Source organism: Leuresthes tenuis, unplaced genomic scaffold (assembly GCF_036924035.1).
Source record: "Leuresthes tenuis unplaced genomic scaffold, fLeuTen1.0.hap1 SCAF_21, whole genome shotgun sequence".
Taxonomy (NCBI): Eukaryota; Metazoa; Chordata; class Actinopteri; order Atheriniformes; family Atherinopsidae; genus Leuresthes; species Leuresthes tenuis.
In genome coordinates this window covers 18883718-18904731 of record NW_027325375.1, presented here as the reverse complement: position 1 = coordinate 18904731, position 21014 = coordinate 18883718, and the positions used below count along the sequence as shown (strand labels likewise).

General features: G+C 40.6%; 2 protein-coding genes across 2 annotated transcripts in view; both read right to left on the bottom strand.

The window, feature by feature from the left end:
* Positions 1-5112, bottom strand: part of LOC140279250 (uncharacterized) — a 41874-nt gene extending 36762 nt beyond the window's left edge. The window contains exon 1 of the mRNA XM_072374361.1: positions 4921-5112. Within this exon, the coding sequence (XP_072230462.1) occupies positions 4921-4941 (21 nt within the window). The 5' untranslated portion in view covers positions 4942-5112. The remainder of the gene's footprint in view (positions 1-4920) is intronic.
* Positions 5113-14565: 9453 nt separating this feature from the next.
* On the bottom strand, positions 14566-20648 carry ddx52 (DEAD (Asp-Glu-Ala-Asp) box polypeptide 52). Its single transcript, XM_072375072.1, has 15 exons — positions 20496-20648; positions 20032-20272; positions 19436-19578; positions 19011-19196; positions 18784-18927; positions 18370-18481; positions 18204-18276; positions 17872-18075; positions 17687-17777; positions 17460-17582; positions 15838-15988; positions 15584-15659; positions 15224-15295; positions 14862-15128; positions 14566-14711 (listed from the first exon to the last, which is right to left on the bottom strand). Exons 1-15 carry the CDS (start codon positions 20580-20582, stop codon positions 14675-14677), a joined length of 2007 nt encoding a protein of 668 aa, XP_072231173.1. The 5' UTR covers positions 20583-20648; the 3' UTR covers positions 14566-14674.
* Between the last annotated feature and the right edge of the window lie 366 nt (positions 20649-21014).

The following is a 21014-nucleotide window of genomic DNA, read 5'->3' as shown; positions in this document are numbered from 1 at the left end:
GTTCCTAAACTACAGCTTTTCAATAACAACCAGTCCTTCCTGTTCGTCCTGTAGCTGCTGCAACGCCTCACGGCCTGCTGCCTAAATGCAGAATATTCTCAAATTTTCACTCTTGCGTAGATCATCCACAACCCCCACCCCACCCGGCACACCCTCCCCCATCCACCCAATACCCATAACCCACCACAGACAGCCCTCCCCCCACCCACCGGAGCTCTGCAGACCAGCTGCAGCAGGCCCAGATCAATTTTTAGAAAGATTCAGAATAAATGTCACAGAAGAACATAAACATGCGACGTGAAGAGTCACACAGCAACACTATGGCTGCTGCGTTGTAAAAGAGAGCCCCCCCCAGTGCACGCTGCAGTGACACCGTGTTTAATTACGTCACTGTGGAGTATCGCAGACACATTTAAGGACCTGTGGGAAAACAGAACACCAAAAGCACTAATGAGAAACAACAGCAAGCGAGGAGAGCTCACTGTCACTTTCCCCGAGTCCCAGCAGGAACATTATGGTTGTATTAGAGGACTATTATCAAGATGTAACTGCAGAAAGCTGCAGACAAGGTCAGACTGACCCTATATTCAGCTGCAAGCACTGAAATTACAGCAGTCCCCGCGGAAACATCACAGCACCATTATAATCACACGCTGACAATACGACACATTTAAGATCCCCGCTCACACAATTAGACAAAACATTAAGGTTATGAATCAGCACGAAAACGTCCAATAATCATTAAAAATTCACCAAACTCGCTCCAGAAGTCTGGATTTGTTGTGTGTCGGTGTTAAATGTGCGATTCAGATCAAATAAATGACCACCAAGGAGCAATAAAACACAACCCCTGTCAGAAAATGACTTTTAAATCATTTCAATGTTACACTGCCACAACACTACAGATGTTCCACAACACTAATAAATACGTGTTTAAGACTAAGAACTTTCAGAGTATCTAACACTGTTAGATATGTTACAGGCAGCTTCGTTATAACACAGAAACTACTTCTTACTTTGGACACAATGTGACCTGTTGATAAGAATATTAAAAGTAAGATGATGCACCACAGTGATATTACAAATATCTAAAAGTATTACAACAGCACTATGATAAAACTTAAAGAATCCGATGATATTATATTCCTTAACATGAGCCCTTGCTGGAATATTGATGTGTTGTTACTCTTTGAGTTAATCATCCTCATTACGACATGTCAACCAATATCATTGTATTTTAATCAGCATTTTAATATAAAAGTTTTTAAAGGCCACTCTGAGCCTGTTGTGAAAACACTGGTGGGACGAGCTATGAAGTATTTTTTATATATTGTGCAAAAAAGTACGACTACAAGGCCCTAAAAACAATTATATGAGACATTAACAGGACTCTAAATGAGTAAACAAACAGAAGAGATCACATTATGACACATAAAAGTCATTTATGAGCTCCAGAGAGACAACATCAGCTCTTAAATCTTAACGACAGAGAAACGTATGAAGTCGGATAAAATGTGTTCACTAATCTTCTTGTAGATCAACAGGACACAAAAAAACTTCAATGGTTTTTTTTTAGCTTTTTGGTCAAGTCTATGAAAATATTCAGTTTAATCTGAAAGGGGGATTGAGGTGAAAATTCACATTTGGAGCGAGATAAGTCATCTTAAAAAAGCCGTTCTCTGTTGGTCTGTTATCAAGGTGGAACTAAACTTATTCACAACATCAAGAATCACTGATATTACAAGAGAACGTGAAGTGATTTTAGCTCAAATTCGACAAAAATCTTACATTTTTTGCTTCAGAAATGATCAATTCTGTGTCAGCTGATGAATGTGTTAATCAGTAAAGCTCTGGTTGGTTACACAGGAGGAAGAAAACTTCATGGAGAAGTATTCTCAATGAAATGTGACAGCAACTGTGGGATTTCTGTCATGTTTGCTGACTTGATGGTCAAAGCTCCAACTTTTCTGATAACAAGTCAAGACACAAAGTAAATGAAAAGAACACTAAAAGAACAAAAACACCCCCACTAAACTTAACTTGTTTTCAGGACACTAAGATTACTCATGGAAGTGTTCTTGACTCATTTTCCATCCAACTACCCCACTAATATATGTATAACAAGCAAAATGCTACATTATTTCACAATTAAACTAAAGAAATTTGGTATTATTTTGTTTATTTTGCTGATTAAGCTCTTCACTTCTAAACTTTTTGTCCACTATCCGATTAGTTTATCATCAAATTTGATACTTTTTTGAGAAATATGAGCTGGGAAATCATGGAAACGATGAAAAATGTGTGGAGGTTAAGTTCACATTTTAATAGGCCGAACCCCAAAACATTTCACAGGCTTCCTTTGGGATTGTTGAACGGTTTATAAAAGCCTTCCTGATCAGCTTTCTATCGCACTAATCCTGTCAGTTTTAATCACTTTTCAGTGTAGAACTAGAAAAACGTCATAAACGTCATAATTGACAAGTCACATGCAGATAATTTTTTTTCTTTTTCTTCCTTTTGTTCGTTTTTGCCAAACCGGTCATTGAACTCTTCACTTCTGAACTTTTTTTGTCCAACATCTGATTTGTTCATCTTCGAATCTGATACTTTTTAAAGAAACACAAGCCGGGAAATGACTGGAAACAACAAACAATGTGTGGTAAAGTTCACACTTTAAGAGCCGAACACACCAAAAACTTCCACATTCTTGCTCCGGGATCGTTGAATTGCTTATCAAAGTTTTCCCCCAAATCCAACTAACCCCGTCAATTTTCTGTGCATAACCAGGAAAATGTTGCTTTAGTTTAATTTGACAAGTCCAGAATTAAACTCTTAAACACTGAGTTGCCGTTTGTCCACCATCTGATCAAATTATCATCGATAAAGGACACGGAGGTAGAATAATGTGCCAATCATTTGGAGCTTTTTGATGACAGGTTGCTAAACCTTTCATGAAAATTGCAGGTAATCAATAAACTTTTCATGGACGTACTTTTGTTTCATTGGTTCTAAAAGAAAAAAAAAACATCTTCCCACTTAACTAATGCACCAGAACAACCAGTTAAATTCACTCATCAGCTCCATTTCACGAACCACAGCCAGCAACCACCATCACCGTGGCTCATTTTGCTGGTGATTAACTAATCAATTAATCCTTTAAGCTGTAGTTATGAGCAGAAAAACAAAGAGAGACGAGAACAAAGTGACAGAATTCCAGCATCGAGGCGTGCAGGCGCAGTTTGCACGTATTTCAGCGTAATTACAGTGAGATTACTGGATAAATACTGGCATGAAGCGAGCGTACCAGGTCATAAACATGCTATTATGCAGTATGGCTGTGCTGTATGGATATCACAGAGCTCCAGTCTATTCTTTTTATTTTTTTTATTTTTTTCAGGCCTGGGGGAGGGCCAGCTGAAGCATTGCTCCAGCCTAGTGGCAGGCAGGAAAATAAAAGCCACATAATATAATCTGAGCAGTGAGAAGCAGCCCTCTGTCTAAAATGTGAACACACACACACACACAAACACACACAGGAATTTAAGATGGAAACCCTTAATCTGCACCATGCCTGCCTCAGTTCTCGTGATATTTCTGAGAATAATGCAGTAAGATTATATATATCTATATATATATAGAAAGAGAGAGAAAGAGAGAGAGAGATATCTATATCTCTCTATATATAAAGATATTGATATATCTATATACACACACACAGTTTTCAGGAAGAGGAAGAGGGGGAAAAACACAAGAATATAAATAATAAAATGTCTCTTGCTTTGCACAATAAATAAATAAATATAATCCAAATACACAGCCAACACTATTGACCTTGGGTATATCCTGTTATTGAAAAAGCTTACAAGTTCACCTCTGGGGAAAACAAACAAACAAAACAAAAAAAAAAACTCCCAATGCTGCAATAAATTAATATTTAAACAGAGATATCAAAAAAATATATACAGGCACCACTGGAATATCAAATATTCTCCACGGCACACATGGGTGATTTCTGTCCAAATAAATGAGTTTTTATTGCGGGCACAGCACACATTGCCCTCGCTGTTTGTACTCTGGATGTTTCCTGGGTTTAACACAGGACTAATCCTCGTTATTTCAAGTACAAAAAAACTCCACATTTCCCCTTCACACAATATCAGCATTCCTCCTTAAACTGTGCCAATTACACTGGAGACAAAATGTCGGGTGGGATTTGATAATAATATCAATATGCTTCCTATTATAAGCACCACAACTGCTGCTCCACCTAGTCCTTGTCGAAAAAAAATATTTCAATCTTTAATATCACGTCGGTGAAATTAATTTTTTTTAAAATGGAGACTGGCGACGCGGCGGCTCGACGTTTTCTGCTGAAAATGCGGACGAGCCGAAAAGTTTCCTGATATTTTCAGGCAGGCAAACGGCCAAAAATTTTAATTTTATTTAGCTAATGTGGTGGTTGGTGAGGGTGGGGGTTGGTAGCTGGGGGAAGAGACTGTCGACACGACACACACACAAAGAAATTAATCATTAACACGGCGAAAATATCAGAAATATTAAACTGGAATTTAACGGCTGTGCCTTCGATATGAGCGAAGGCGACAGCTCAGAGTCACAGCCGAACATTTCCCCCGAAAAATACAAATATCAGCCGTTTATTTTCCACCTCCGGGGGGGAAAAAAAGTTGAGCCTGGCTGAATAAAGTTGTAATTGCAGTCAGAGCAACTCTCGGTGCCTGGGTTTGCCTGATATGGGAAAACAATCAATACGACATGGCCAAACTAAATTAAATTAGACGCGAATTTTAGCTTAAATTCACACCGACACGCTTGTAAAATATTACCCCGTCAACAGGTCAGAAAATCGCCGGGACCGAGTGGCACTAATCGACATTTATTTGGAAATTATATCGGCTTTACCTGTATTGCATTGTGCTCCATTGCAGTCCTGCATTCCCTCTCACTGAGGCCCCTCTCCGGTTACACCACCGGGACTCGCCGACTCACAAACAAACGCACCACAAAGAAGAGAAAAAAAATGTAAAAAAAAAAAAAAAAGAAAAAAAAGCCTTTTTTGTGGAAGTGGGACAGGATCTAGGTGTGGCCAAAGTTTGCCACAGAGTACAACTTAATGCTAAAGTCACATTTAAAGGGGAGTTGGAGCATCTTTTTCTTCACTAATGTGACGTATTTCCGACTGAAACGAAATACAAGGGCGGGGTTTAACTACGGTAGGATCAAGCACATATGAATGTATAACTTTGTCATTAAGAGCGACATAACACCCATGCAAATAGCCCACAGACATACAGCAACCTTTCAACATACAGTTACTTTATCTGGAATGATAATTACATTTGGAAATAAAGCCACGAATCACAGTAGATAAAATACTGACATTTTATCTTTTTATTTTCAATCACCAAAGAATGGTTGTGGTGCCACTCAGTCTGAAAAAAAATGACCAAATAACAAAAATGTGTTTAAGATGACATGACTTATATTATGTGGATTAAAGATAAAACAAATCATAATGTATAGTTTGTTATGTGTGTTGCTATTACTGCTGTAAGGCCTCTTAAATGTTGTTATTCACTTATTTGTCACTACTAATAGAATGTAAGTGTACATATAAGTGTGTGCACGTATGAATGTTTGTGTATTTAAGTCTGTAGATATGTGTATATGTGTATATTTGACCTTGTTTATATACATTCCTGTACAAAACTCCTGATCCAGCCCTCATTTCTTCTGTTTCCTTCCAAGCAGCCAGACTTCCTTGTAATCTTTTAACGTGGTCTTGAGCAATAGTTCTCTGAATGTCTTTCTGAGCTTTCTGAATGTCTTTCAAAGTTTTTCTTTGGACATTGGCTGCTTTTTCACTCATTTTCAGTCCAGACCATTTTCAGAGGAATGTGTTTTTTCTTTACTAACTCACTTAACTCTGCCCTATAAGCCATTCAAGCAGAAAAAGGCGGGTCCTAACTCAAAGGATGAACCAGTGTTGTGTCTACACAGAACAGACAACTTAGCAAAGAACCAGTTTTAAATGGAATCTTTAGGCACTTTGTTACTGTCACAGCCTGTCACAAAGACACATCATTTGTTCCCATTTCTTTAGTTGTATCAATAAAAAAACAAAGATAACACAGTTTGAGAGACAGAAAATAGTATTTTTGCTCCAACAAGGTGATTCCCCAAAGAGCTATTAGCTGAAAACTTGGCATATCTCAGCATGGTGTGCAGTTTGTCCTTAAAACATTTGAGGAAACTGAACAAGTGGAAGACAAAAGAAGAAGAGTCAGGCCTAAACAAAAAATACTTACAGCAGATGAACAGTATCTGAAAGTGACATCTTTAAGAAAGAGGGAAAAAAATCCAGCAAAGACCTGACATAGAACCTGAGAGATGCATCTGGACCTTCAGTTGATCCATCTGCTGTTGGCCCAGTAGGCAGCCAACATCCAAAGAAGAGCTTTGGGATGTCCTTCAAGAAGCCTGGAGAACTATTCCTGAAGACTATTTAAATGAATTACAGAAAGCTGGTCAAAGAGGGTTCAGGCTGTGTTGAAGAATAAAGGTGTTCAGAACAAATATTCACTTTAGAGCTCATTATAATTGTACAAGCTCTGTTTCTGTCTTATCTACTGTATTCTTATTTATGTTTGCGCATTTCAGTAAATCACTGCAACTATTTCCTGTTTCAATCGAAATATTTTAAGAAATAAAGGTAAGCTCAAGACTTACACAGTACTGCATTTATGTTTTCTCATTTTTTGCCTTCCTGTTCTAAGCCCACTGAGTTTACTTGATAGTAAATGTTCTATATAAAAGAGATTTAAAGGCTGAAGCTATGTCTGGATCAAACTGTCAAGCAAATCTTTTATGAACTGGTTCGTGTGGTTTTGTGTAGTGACCAACTGGAGACCAAACCTGAAGAAAGAAGACACCAACAAGACCAGTGGCCCTGGATTCATACAACAGAAAGGTTTATTCACTAGAGGACGAAACAGCCAGTCAGTGTAGATTCTCAATCATCCAGGTAATAGTAATCCCAACAGCTAGAATAAGGGCAACTGGCCTTCCTCTTCTTGGTTCTTGAAGACGTTTCACCTCTCATCCAAAAGTTTTTGTCAGATCTTAAATAGTTTTTGGAGAGTTTCGGCTTATAAGAAGTAGTAGTCTCGACCTGTGAGTTGTTTACCTGTCTGAAAGGTTGAGAACTCACCAAGCTTTTTGGATGAGAGGTAAGACGTCTTCAAGAATAAAGAAGTCCCATTGCTCATATTCAACCTATTAGGAAACAGCTGATTGTTCAAACAACCAGTTGCATAATGTCAGAGTTCTGATCCCTCTAGTAAGCATTGACCTGAAAAGGCCAAAAACCACAAGCCAGTGTACCTTTCTACTTATTTTAATTCTAAAATTTATTTCCAGGCGAGCAACTTTAAGACCAAGCTGCTGGCTCCCCCCAACCTAACATGGGCTTAAAGTCCCAAAGAAATGGACGACAGTTCCGTTCAATTCATTTCAGTTTCACTTTTAAAGGACTAAATGACAAGAAATGTCATCTCAAGGCACTTTAAAGACGCAGTCCAATTCATTGTAATACAATCATAATTATTTAAACTCCACATTAGTGCTATCAAGCTAGCTGAGGAAATCAACAGATTGCACTGAAACTTCTCTTCGATTCAATCTCCCATCTTGAGCGGGTACAAGGTGATGGTGGGAAGAAAAAACTCCCTTTAAACAGGAAGAAACTTCCATCAGAACCAGGAAGGGCGGCCATCTGCTTCTAGCCAGCTGGGGGTTCAGAAAACAGGAAAGAGGGGAAAACAAGCACCACAGAACCCCGCATGAGTGCTGCAAACCAGCACGTATTAGCTGTTTTCTGAAAAAGAAGCTGTGATCGGTCAACTCCAGTGGTCTGATCAGGCCAGTAGATGGCAACTCTTCACAATCAGACAGCAACAGGAGCTAAATAAGGTGAGAAATGAAAATAATCTAATAGTGACCATCACAAAAGGCTTGATAGAGCAATACATGGCAGTATAGTATGCCCAATATAAGGGTGTCTGGTACTGTGGATGGCTGTGGTTTCCCTCCGTTGGGCAATAATGGTACAGTCTAACAGTGAGCTTTAAACACAGGAATTTGATGAAAAACTCAATCTCCCACCAACGACCCAAATAGGATCAAATTAAAAAGCAAACAGAGACAATTTTCTATTGATAAAGTGATCCCAGGTTTGGACATTTGGACAATACAAATCTATAAAATTCTCAGTTATTTTATTTTAGTTAGTTTATTTCTTGCCTTATCTAAAAAAAATTCAGAACTTGTGTTCAGTGGCAACTCCTGCCAAATACATCGAAGGTGGGGAATATTGCAGTGATATCACAATCACCTTTTTTCAATGTGAAAGTAGAAAGCTGTCACACAAAAACCTGCCACATCCTGTTACGGTCGTTTGTTTTCTGGTTGCTTCGCTCGGGAATACCACCAGCGACCACTAGGTGTCAGCCAAAGACAAAGGCTTGTCCTCCAGTCTCTTACTGTCTGAGAACAGCTGCATCTTTGTGTCCTAAAGAAGAACTGAAAATACATGGATTGACACTCATCAGTTCACTCTTTATTACACCCTGTGATGTAATAATGATTCTGTAACTTCTTCAGGATAAAAGAAAATGAAGTAATTCTCCCAATCATCTCATTCAGTTGTCAGATTCACCTAATTGAATGTGCAACAAAACCTGAAATTAGAGCAGTTTTACTGGGGCTGATAATGTGCCATAAATAAGAGACAACGCACAATTTAAATTACATAGCAGACCTATCCTGATTTTATAACTTAAGGACTGTTCACTATCTAATGTAAATCAAACATGTCCTTGACTTGTTCTCTCTCCGCAGAGAGCTTCATCACTAAATTTAGTCACTCTTCTCCCACTCTGTTTCACAGCTACAGTCATTTGAAATAGAAAGTGTAACCTCATTTAATCCCAAGGTTTTATGTATCAGGACATCATAAAAAAAATCATCCGGTCCTTATGAGGTCTGAAAATGAGGTAATGACACATGACGTATTACACTGTGTCATTATTTATTAAAGAAAAACAGAGGCAAAATACAAAAGCAGCGTGTGAAAAACTAAATGAACCCCATGATCCAACAGCTTGTAGAACCCCCTTTTGCAGCAATAAGTTGAAGTTATGGTTTTCTGTTTGACGTTATCAGTCTCTCACATGGTTGTGGAGGAATTTTGGCCCATTCTTCTTTCCAGCGTTGCTTCAGCTCATTGAGGTTTGCAGCATTGCTTTATGCACAGCTCTCTTCAGGTCCCACCACAGCATTTCAGTCAGGTTGAGGTCTGGACTTTGACTGGACCATTGCAACACCTTGATTCTTTTCTTTTTCAGACATTCTGTTGTAGATCTGTTGCCGTGTTTGGGATCATTGTCCTGTCGATGACCCAGTTTCAGCCAAGCTTTAGCGGTCGGACAGATGGCCTCACATTTGACCCCAGAATACTTTGGTATACAGAAGAGTTCATGGTGGACTCAATGACTGCAAGGTGTCCAGGTCCTGTGGCTGCAGAACAAGCCCACATCATCAGCCCTCCACCACCGTGCTTGACAGTTGGTATGAGGTGTTTGTGCTGATATGCTGTGTTTGGTTTTCTACAAACGTGCTGCTGTGCATTATGACCAAACATCTCCACTTTGGTCTGGTCTGTCCAAAGGACATTGTTCCAGAAGTCTTGTGGTTTGTTCAGATGTAACTTTACAAACCTAAGCTGTGCTGCCATGTTCTTTTTAGAGAGAAGAGGCTTTGTGCTGTCATGAACTTTAACATTTATCATGCTAACTGAGGCCTATGGAGTCTGAGATGTAGCTCTTGGATTTTTGACCTTGGGGTGAACTTGCTGAGACGTCCACTCCGGGGAATATTGACAGCTGTCTTGAATGTTTACTACTAACCTTTCTCTCTGTAGAGTGATAGATAACCCTTATAACCCTTCCCAGATTGAGGAGCAGCAACATTTGCTTCTCTAAGATCATTGTTGATGTCTTTCCTCCTTGGCATTATGTTAACACAAAGCTGAATGCTCCAGCAAACTTCTGCTCACAGTTACTGATGATCAGTTAATCAGTGCATTGATCAGTATATGAAGAAATAAGGGGCGGCTGATGACTTTTCCACGGTAAGTCAAATTAAATGTTGGTTTATTTGGAAAATTTTTCACAGCAAGGTTAACATACAACAAGACATAGAAACAAGACCTTCAATGTTTCATATCTGTTGCTGAGTTAGATTAGAGTAGACTGAAAACTTTTTCTCAGTGATTCAACTATAACTCAAGGATAAGGGACATGCTTTTTATGACAGCACACTGATAGGGTGAGAAAGCAGTAAAAAAAAAAGGGGAAAAACAACATGAAACAGAGGAGGTGGCTTCTGGTATCATCTCTTGAACACATACAAAAAAGTCACGACTTTCCTCCTTTTCACAGCCATCCACATGCTGAATCTTCAGCAAATATGTTGAAGACCTAAAAGACCTAAACAACCCACAGGATGAGCGGGTGGGTCAGTGGTGCACATGTGACCTCAACAACTCCCAAGGCGTGAATGTCCCAACTCCGTTAGAGCCGAAGAAGCCACTTGGACAAGAAGTGAAACGTCTTCAAGAAAGATGAAGACTGAGCGCCTACGCAGACATAGGCTGACATGGACTCTGATACAGTTAGATCTCACACAGGGTGGATCATGTGGGCAACAGAGACCCGTCTCCTGTACCCTCTAATCCAAAGAGCCTGTTTTTTGGTTTGGCCTCACAGTCGTGCAGCTGTTTGCTCTTTTTTCAACTTTTTCATATTTGTTCGGGGACCTATTTCGACCAGTCCCAGACCGGGGGGAAAGATCAGGACAGCTCATTTTCAACCTTTTGAACCTTTCATTCGCACTTAAATCGTCAAGCAAGCACAACGTCCAAATTTAGATACCAAAACATGTCAGGCTTACACAGCCACTCTGGAGTTCGTTCACTGCCAACAGAATATTTCGAGGTAGTGTCATCCAGTTTCATAAAAAAATACTTAAAACATCATTTGTCCAGAATAGGGAGCTCATAAAACACTAGCAACCTCTGTGCTACTAAACCAGATGTGACCCAAGATGATCCAGTTTGATAGTCACTAAATGAATGCTCATATTCAGATAAGGAGTGAGTAAAGCCTCTCAGCGCCTTAGTCAGTCGGTTTTTTTTTTTAGTAAAATGGGATCAGGAGGGATGCACGATACACACAGGCTGCGACCAGCAGGGGGAGTGGGCACGTGTCTGATTAAACAATCACACACAAAAACGCACACATCACACCACGAGGCTCCAGCTTTCGTGTAGTGGCAGGCCTGCAACTCAGTGCATATCAGGCTTCGAGTTCACATCAGTGTTCTCAGTTCAGACCTGTTTTGAGTTAGTGAAAAATCAGGAGGGACTTTTGGGAGCAAGAGGAGACAGATTTCAGGCTTGGGAATTCACGTGTCGCCCTGACAAGGGCTAAAAAGACAGTTTTTTCCCACTGGAAAGAGTGACTGTCCACATGGCTTAAAGGACGAGCTGCAAGCACATAACTCTGCACTCACTCTGTCTAAAATGGATGTTACCTGTTCAGGATCAAAAGCAAATGTGAGGATGAAGAGCTGAGAGAATTGTGTCAAGATTAAAGGGGCAATGCAGCATGATGAAACTCTTTTCCTGAACTTGGGAGCATGCATTGAATTTGCATCCAACAATCGACGAGTCAGAGCAGGTTGGGTTCGTTTGAGAAAGGTGGATTGCCTCCATAACTTTTCCTTTCATAGGACAGCCCTAAAGCAAAGAACAATGAGCTCACAGTGGCATGGAGACAGATAATCGTTGTTACTTCCACTGACCAGCAGGGGGAGATGTTTCATTGTTTTAACTTTTAAGATGCTGAATGAAAGTAAAGCTCAAAGCTTGTACAGCAGGAAGCCCCTGTCTTCACTCCACAACATCTCCAGGACTGCACTGCATGAGTGAAAACGGCTTTAATGTCTTCAAATGCTTCAGGTGTTGTCAGCCAAACAGTTTGCCATTATCAGTAGTGATTGCATCTATGCCAAGCTGTAAGTTTGTGTTCAGAGGAGGTGGAGTTTCACAGTCACTGCACTCTCACCAAGGAGACTGAGGTTCAGGTCCTCTTGGGTTAATGATGCTTCGTCCCAGTTGCTGTTTAGTTAAGTTTAGTCAAAAAAGAATGTCGTTAGGTATGTATTATGGGTTGTATTTAAGGGTATGAACATTTACAATGTGTTTGATGCTTCTTTTTTGCTTCTAAAGTTCTAAAGTCAACATATTTTTACTTTATTTGAGTCTTTTTTGATACTGAATACTTGCTTTATTTCAATAAGGGTCGGTTGTTCCCATATTTTGTGCAATGTGTCCTCGTTGCAAGAGCTATCAAAGAGAAAAACAATTGTGGATAAAAGTTAAGAACAATGTCATACTCACTACGATGAAAAGAGGAGGTGTGGTCATAAAATAATAAAGTTATTCTAGTTTGACTTACATAAACCAGGGTTTGTTGCTTCATCGATAGAACTTGTCGGTAGTTGAGAGCCCCCATAACTGAGATAAATGTGTTCAACCTCCTGATAAAAGATAACACTTTGTGGCGTCACTACTTTTCGGAAGTGTTTGTTTTAGTTATCACTGTTTCGCTTCTTGTGATTCGCGTTAACTTTTTTTTGTTTTTGTTGGCTCTGGTTCTGGTAAATTCCAGAAATGTCTGATGTTGTTGTTCACGCTGGACTGAGTCACCCTCAGCAAACCTTGCTCATATGAAAATATCAGCTGCCAAGACTTCCCACTCAAACTTTTCCATTGTGACAAAATAAGAAATTCACTTCACCTTTCATGTTGTTGCCCACTGAATAGCATCCCCTCTTCTTTTAACAATAGTCTATAAACATCTGCTCGGCAGTCCTGGGTCTTCTTTGTTGTATCTTAAATGTTTTCAGGTGGTGAAACATCTGGACTGCAGGCAGGTCAGTCCAGCACTCAGATTCTGTGGTTCAGCATGTGGTTTAACATTGTGTTGCTGAAATATGCAAGGCCTTCCCTGAAGAAGACATCATCTGAATGGGAGCATATGTTGCTCTGAAACCTGTTTATACCTTTCCAGAGGTGCTGGTTTCCAGTTCCATACGCACTAATGGAACAGTGAACCCTGAGGAACATTTTTCTGAAGTTTCTCCACAATTTGTCGACAGTTTTTTGGAGATTGCTGAACCTCTGTTCATCTTTACTTCTGAGAGACTCTGCCTATATCGGGTCTTTTATTGCACCCGTCTCAACTTTATTTAAACATGTTGCTGATATCAGATTCTAGAGAGGGGCTCATATTTTTAATTTTTATGCTCCGTAAATATGCTGTTTGCTCTATAAATGAAATACTGGTTTATGAGATTTGCAAACCCTTGCATTCTGTTTTATTTGCATTTCACGCATCAGCCCGACTCATTGGTCCCGCAGACTTTGCTGAAAGTATGTGATGACATGGCTTGCAGAGCAAAGATGTAAGAAAGTTGTAAAAGAGCAAGATTAGGTTTGTACAAGTTATGTAGAAAAGTAAACTAAGAAACCTACCAAGGATTAGCACGACCTTACTTCTTATCGGGATTTTCAAATAGTTTTTCATCATATGGTCGCTGCTACATTTTCCTGAATATCTTTTGGTAAAGGTGGCGTTTTAATCCTTTTGTTTGTGGAGAGTCCCGAAGCTTATTCCACAACACGGGCCCGATGTGCGTAAGCACACATTGATTCCTTCTTAAATCCTTCAGTTTGTGCGTATACATGCCAAAGTTTATATAGCATCTTCTCGAAGTAGCTTTTAAAGCTCGTAAGCATTTTCTGGAGTGGATAATTTTTTGATAGAATGGGTCTTTTTTTTTTTTTTTTAAATTACATTTCATGGCCCTTTACTTTTGACTAAATCCTGTAATTATAACCCTGAAACCGATCAGTATGCCAATGTATGATCCGGTTTCTATCACCACCTGTTTCTTCTAGTCAGAACATTGCAGATGCACCTTTTATTGACAGCAAATCAGCTTCCCTCCTTGGTCCTAATGACAGAATTGTGACTTCTAAAATAGGTATTGTGAGCTTCAAGTGGCCTAAAGATGCTGAGGTTTATTGTGATCTTTTATCATTCGGAATGAACCAGGTGCTTAAAACAACGCATCAGTTCTACAGTTTTGAGCGGTCTTTATTGTATCGTATAGTTTTATCCAATTATTAAAACAAATTAACCAGTGATCTCCTTTATCACCAATATGTTGTCCATTGCTACATTATAGTTTCTTACCAGGACTAAAATAAGAAATAAAAAAACATTGCGGTTTCATGCTTTCGTGTTCATCATTTAGTCATTTTAACCTTTGTTTCCTCTTAAAGGATTGGAATGTGTGCTTTGGCTGGTGAGCAAAATTAAGCAAACAAAATAACTGTGTAAAGATTTATTTTATATTCTATTAATACAATTCACAACTGTGAAAATAGTAGAAAACAGACCAAGTTGTAAAAAGGAAAATAAATAATCCTCCATCCATCTTCTTTTCAGTCTGCTTGCATCACTACCTTCTAGTCCCCGTTCGGCACCTTCTTCTTCCCATTTTTCCTGGTGAGGACAAAAAGGGAACATCAGAATTACTGGGAATTAAAAAGACTAATTTGTCAGATCAAATCATGTGAGCACGACTTTTTGATGGCTGGTGGCCAAACGTGAGGGAGAGTGTTTGAAAGTCTGAGTGAAGAACACCCTCCTTACTTTTTTAACTTAGCTCCTGAGGACTTCTGAGTTTGTCCTTGTCTCTGAGCTCCATTCTTTGTCTTCGGTCCATTTCCTCTTGCTTTCTTCTTCCCTTCCTGCTGTCCCATCGCTGCCTGAGGCCCATTCTCTCCTTTCTGCGCTCCACTTGGTGACTGCTTCTGTCCTTTTGTCGGTGCTTTGCCTTTCTTCTTCATTAGGAAGCGAGGAGTTGTGCAAATTGTGCTTCTCTTGGGAGGCCTCTTCTCAAGTCTCCGCTTTACTTTGCTGAAACACAAACATAAATGTCCACACCAGGGCGATCAAAGCCTTAAATGGCAGAGACAAACTCGGCAATAAATAAAAGGGAAAATCTCTGTTACCTGTGGATCTTCTTGAAGCCGATCATATAGTCGGGTACGGGGCAGCCAGCTTGTTTTATGACGTTTGCAATGCTGTTCAAGTGAAATACACAAACATTCAGCATATTTCTCATCTGATAGCAGGGATGCAGACGCAAAAAGTCTTTAATTCGTTCAACATCATGCTTGAAACTGGTTTAACATGGACTTGGGATAAAAGGAAGGGAGGGTAACATTTTTCCTTTGTATGCTTCTTAAACTCATTTCTGCTCCCTTCTTGAGCAAAACATGCACGTGAACACCTGGCTGTGCCTCAACTTTGCCATTTGATGACCAGTCTGCCCCTCGATATAAACAAGCCGAACGGTCTGCTCTTCATACCTGCGCAACAGTGGCTTGTCGTTCTCTGTGAAGAAGGTGATGGCCTTCCCCTGGTGCCCAGCTCTGCCAGTACGACCTGCGGGACAAACGCAGAGATACAGAAGCAAAGAGATGAGCAAAAAGAGTGCAGACGGCAAACATTACTGTGGCAGCGACGACCATATTTGTTACCGCTTGATCTTTTCATTTTTATTGGTACAGAATAGCCCGTTAACAAGCACAAAAACAGTAATCGCTCAACTGTTCAGACTGACCAATTCGGTGGATGTACTCCACGGCGCTGGTGGGGAAGTCATAATTGAGCACAAGGTTCACTCCTTTGAAGTCGATGCCTCTGGCGAGCAGAGCCGTGCAGATCAAGACCCAAATCTTACCGGAGCGAAAGCTGTTCACCACGTTGTCCCTCTGAAACAGACGAGCCAGAGAGAAGGAGGCGTAAGGAACGTGCCGGCACAGGACGGCACTGCAGCAGGTTAAGCCAAGGAGAAAGAAGTAAATTCAAGACCTACTTGACAGTTACAGATTTTTTTTTTTTTTTAAAGTTCAAATTTAGGGGCACTTTTGTGTAAAAGTTGAAAGAAAGAGGTGACTGACAGGGAGGAAACGGTTGATCAGCTGCTGCTGAGTGTGCAGCTGGTCTTTCCACACTTTCTTGATATGTTGACGAGATTTTAGCTTTTATTCATTTCACTTTTCATTGTTTTTATTATTTTACTTACTCTGCACTTGTTCTTCTGAACAGCACTGTGGTTGCTTTTAAAGTGCCTTATAAACAAAGTAGTAGTAGAATCCTCATCCGATTAGATCTTTCTACTCTATGGTTTGTGTTTCTTGCTCACGCGAGAGTGAATTTCACATTCATTGTCTTGAACCAGCTTCAACTACAAAACAAACCTTTTCATTAGAATTTCTACTAATTTTCCTTAAATTTGCACCTCCTGATGACTGTTTAATGCCCCAGTTGTAGCTGCCAACTGTAACCAGCAACATCAGCTGACCAGTGGGGAGGCTTGTTCGGTATGCCGGTGCTAAATTGGTACCGAGGCATTTAAAACGGAACTATAATGCGCCTGGATACTTTTTTTTTACGTCACCGCGTTGTATTTTGAGCCGAGGCGAGCAAGTCGGAGCAAGCAAGCGAGCGAGCAGGCGAGCAGCGTGGAGCGACAGAGAGAAATAAAGGAGAGACGGGCAGCTGCTGCAACCTCCACCACGCCGGAACTTGTAGGTAAACCAGGGTGAGCATGGTGAAGCCATTAATACCGAAGCACCACTGTGCAAGGGTGGAAAAACTTCCAACTTGGCAAAAGACCTGAAGGACAAGCACCCAGACCTGCATAAGGACTTCAGAGAACGACAGTGAACATATACCCATGACAAAAAGCCACATTCAGGGCTAAAAGCAAGCAGCTCCAGCCCCCTTCACTCTCCACAAAAGTAGCTCTAAAAAAAAAAAAATTAAAGCTGCATTGAAATGACCATCCACTTTCTCTGGTTTAAATAGCCTATTGATATCCTTCTATATTTGACTTATTTTAAAATTGTGTTGTCTGTGCATTAGAAAAGCCTGTCTTTGTGGTATTCTATTTCATTTACTGATGCATAGTTATAGCTCTAAGATTTTCTATTAAAATAAAGTCAATAATTAAATTTTTTTGTGTTCTCTTTTTATTTGGAAAAGTATCGAAATACATGTTGGTACCGGTATCGACACCAAAGTCACAGAAAAGGAATGTTGTTTGTTCCGCTCGCCTTGTGGTCGGGATTGCCATGATTTGAATGAAAATTAATGTTTAAGATAAATTAGGGCATTGTTTTTAGAATTTTTACTCCTAATTGGGGAAGATGGGGGTATGTGGCTGGTGTCTTCGAGTACCTGCTGCTGTGTGCGCTCTGCATGGATCACATCCACGTTGATTCCTTCGTACACCAACTCGTGGAAGAGCTCCCGCGCTCGCTCTATAGACTGAACAAACACCAGCATGGGAGGCATAAAACCCTGAAACACCAGAAGGAGAACATCCTTTCATCCAATCTCAAAATGCCTAAAAGCTTTATAAAAAAAAGAAGAAGAAAAATCTCATCTCTGTGGTGTGCGCATACTTTTTTGATGATGTCCCTCATGGCAACCAGCTTTCCGTTCTCAGTCCCAACAAAAAGCAGCTCCTGCTTCACCGTCTCCACCGCTGCATTTCTGAACAAATCAATAATTTTTTTTTAAATATAAGGAAGAAAAAAACCCAGAAATAAATCCACAGGAGTAAGCAGTTCCACGGGATGGGCGTTACCTGTGTCCAATGTTGACAGAAACCAGGTTGTCGAGGTTCAGGCGGCACCACTGCTCTACCTCCGACGTGCATGTGGCGCTGAAGAAAGCCCGGCGCACCTTTGGACTCGAGCAGGCGAGAAAAATCGTAGCCAGCTGCTCCCTGAAGCCGGACTTACCGTCTTCAAAAAGCTTATCAGACTCATCGACAACCAGCCACTCCACACTGAGCAACAACGACAAAAAGAAAACCAAACTGTTAAAAATGGAGCAGAGGTGGTATGAGGTGGTCCTGTTAAATGGAAGACCACGAATAGACAAGAAAGATAAGAAAACAAAACTGTCAGATGTTACCTGCTTAAGTCAATGGCTGGAGGATCCTGCTTGAGAAGGAAGATGAGTCTGTTTGGAGTACTGACGAGTATATCTGCACACAGAAAGGCAGGATTAAAAAGTGAGCAAAGGCAATAACGGTTCATGCTGCACCCCTGCAAAAGTAAAAACATCTGCTACCTCTTACCGTATTTTTTGTTGGACTGCGGCCCATATTTCTTGGCAGCTAGGGAAGCTTTATCCATGATGTGAACTCTGAAGCCGACTCCTTCTGACAGGCGGAGCAGCTCTCTGTAGGTCTGAAAGCAACAAAACTGATCAGACGATGGTGATAAGACCACAAACAGAAGATAAACTCCAGCTTAACTTTGAGCTGGAAACGGGAATCGGCGGGCTCATGTTTCAGGTCTCTTCGCAGTCATGGAAATGAATTCGTGTTTTCAACCAACCAGTTTTATACATATGATTATTTCGGATATTCAGTCAATATTTGTCCTCAACTTGGCCTAAAATGCGACTGCTGTATCCGCTTTAAAAACAATGATACAATCAAATCCTAAAAGAAGATTAGAATTGTGTGCATGTGTGTGTCTTTGCGTACCTGGCTGGCCAGTTCTCTGGTGGGGGAGATGATAACAGCCCTGAAGCCCAGGTTAGCCGGCTGCTGCAGGCGGGTGAGCAGCGGGAGACAAAACGCCAACGTTTTTCCGGACCCCGTGGGAGCGCAAGCCAGCAGCTCTCGACTCTGAAAGGGGAAACCGGACCATTGAGACGTCCTCTCAATCTGTCGCACCGTTCATCAGCCAGAAAAGCAGAGCATGTACTCACGTGCATCATGAGCGGTATCGCCTGCATCTGTATCGCCGTCGGCAAGTTCTGCCCAGCGTCTTTGAGGTTCTGAAGGATGCGCGGGTTCAGATGGTACTCTGACTGCAGCTCTTCGAATGTACACACGGGGTCGGGCATGTCGCAGCCATGCACATTTATGCGGTGTTGAGATCGAATACGATTCACCTTGAAATCAAACAAAAAGAAACAGATGTTAATGATACATCTAGAGGACAAAATTACAGCTGGAGATGGTGCAAACAGACTAATATTTTTGACACTGTTGCGTCTTTGTGGTAAAGATGAGTAGTTGGTTGTCCTTCAACTGAGAGACACCTGGTTCAATCAACAGACTTATATATATGTGATAGCAGCAGATAAAACCACAGATGTCTTTGTGTCGTGGGATGAGTTTTCACAAGGACCTTTTCTTGATGAAGATGTTTCAGCCTCTTCAGTGAGGAGGATTTTTCCTTCCCATCCCCCAGTGGACTTTGGATCTTTCTCTCCGATGAGGACGTCCAAGCGATGCCACTTCCCTGCCTCTTGTTCAGTGGGCCGTCACCACCTGGAGTTAAACAAACAGGAAATGGAAATGATGGAAATTTGTGCCGGTCTGAAGATCTATATCCATAAAATTATGTACAAAATACATTGTCGTGACAACACTCAAACTGGGAACAAAAAATTGCTTTTACATAGGAAATGCAAACCAAATCCAGAAGTCTCTTTCAAACGTCTGATATATTATATCATATATTCCGTGGAATAATATGTTACCACACAAGAGCTATAACTTAGCATCACTTTCACTGCTTAAAGCACAGGTTCATTGTTAAATAAAATGAATTAATCATATGACAATTAATTATATGGTAGAGTCCGAGGCTGTCTTTCACAATTGTCAAATATTGTTCCTAAAAGGAGCAAGTCCACACATATCAGACTAGAAATGAACTATACACCCGTAAAACTAAATACAACTGACCATTTGAAAATGAATCAAGAAGCGAACACTGACCTTCATCCTCCGTCCGGTTCCTTTTAATCTTTTTCCTCTTGCGTTTCACGTCTATTTCTTCTTCTTCATTCTTTTTGCCTCTTGCTTCAGAGTCTCCACTTTCACTTGCATCCTCTTCTTCTTCTCGTCGTTCCTCCTGATGCTGGGCCCAGCTCTGGGCTCCATTGGCTGCTCCTGTGCCAAAATAGTCGATCGCAGAGAGCGGGTTCGCCGCAGTTTCCCCTCCCTGAGACCTGGCAGCCTTCACGAGACAGGTGAAAAACTATGTTGATAAACTTATTCCATTATTACTCTAACAATTTTGTCAGATAATGCCACCCCAGGTCCAAAAGGATAAACAAAAAAAACACTGCAGTGTCACATAAATGAGGGTTAGCCAACATGCAATGTAGCAATGGCTCATGTATACAAATAGGAGCACTATTCCCAACCAGCGTTTTATCAGCCACGGATATTAAGGTTACCTTAAACCGAGCGGCATCGTGACCAAATCTCTTCAAGTCGAATTTAGCTCCAGCTCCAAGTTTTCGGAACAACTCAAAGGCGTCCATTGCCGAGGAAGCAGCAGCAGCAGCAGGAGCAGCGTGGTTGGTCCGGATCCACGCAGCAACCTATCAACATCCGGGTCATCCACCGCTGACATCCGCTGCCCCCTACCGGTCGCTCAATAGTAACGCAACCAAACCTTTGAATCTTTAATTTAAGGTTTTGTTTTTTTGTCACCTTAAATAATTAAAAGTATTTGCCCATCGGGTACTACACACGAGACAAGTAAATATCAGTCATTTTAAAAACAATATTGTACTAAAATCTGTATCTAAGATGTTGAAAATAAGTGCCAGCAGATTTCAATTACACGATTAATAAAAAAGCGCAGCAATGCAGCTTTTGCTACACATACACTAAATGGGAAAAAAAAAAACACCATTCATGTGATTTAAATTTCATCTTTACAGCTAAATATTTGCAACAACGTCGGATCT

Coding starts and splice junctions, on each gene's coding strand:
- ddx52 (XM_072375072.1), bottom strand. CDS start 20,582: ATGGACGCCTTTGAGTTGTTCCGAAAACTTGGAGCTGGAGCTAAATTC. Junction 19,197..19,435: donor AACATCTTCATCAAGAAAAG/GTCCTTGTGAAA, acceptor TTTGATTTCAAG/GTGAATCGTATTCGATCTCA. Junction 15,989..17,459: donor CAGAGCGCACACAGCAGCAG/GTACTCGAAGAC, acceptor CGTCTGTTTCAG/AGGGACAACGTGGTGAACAG.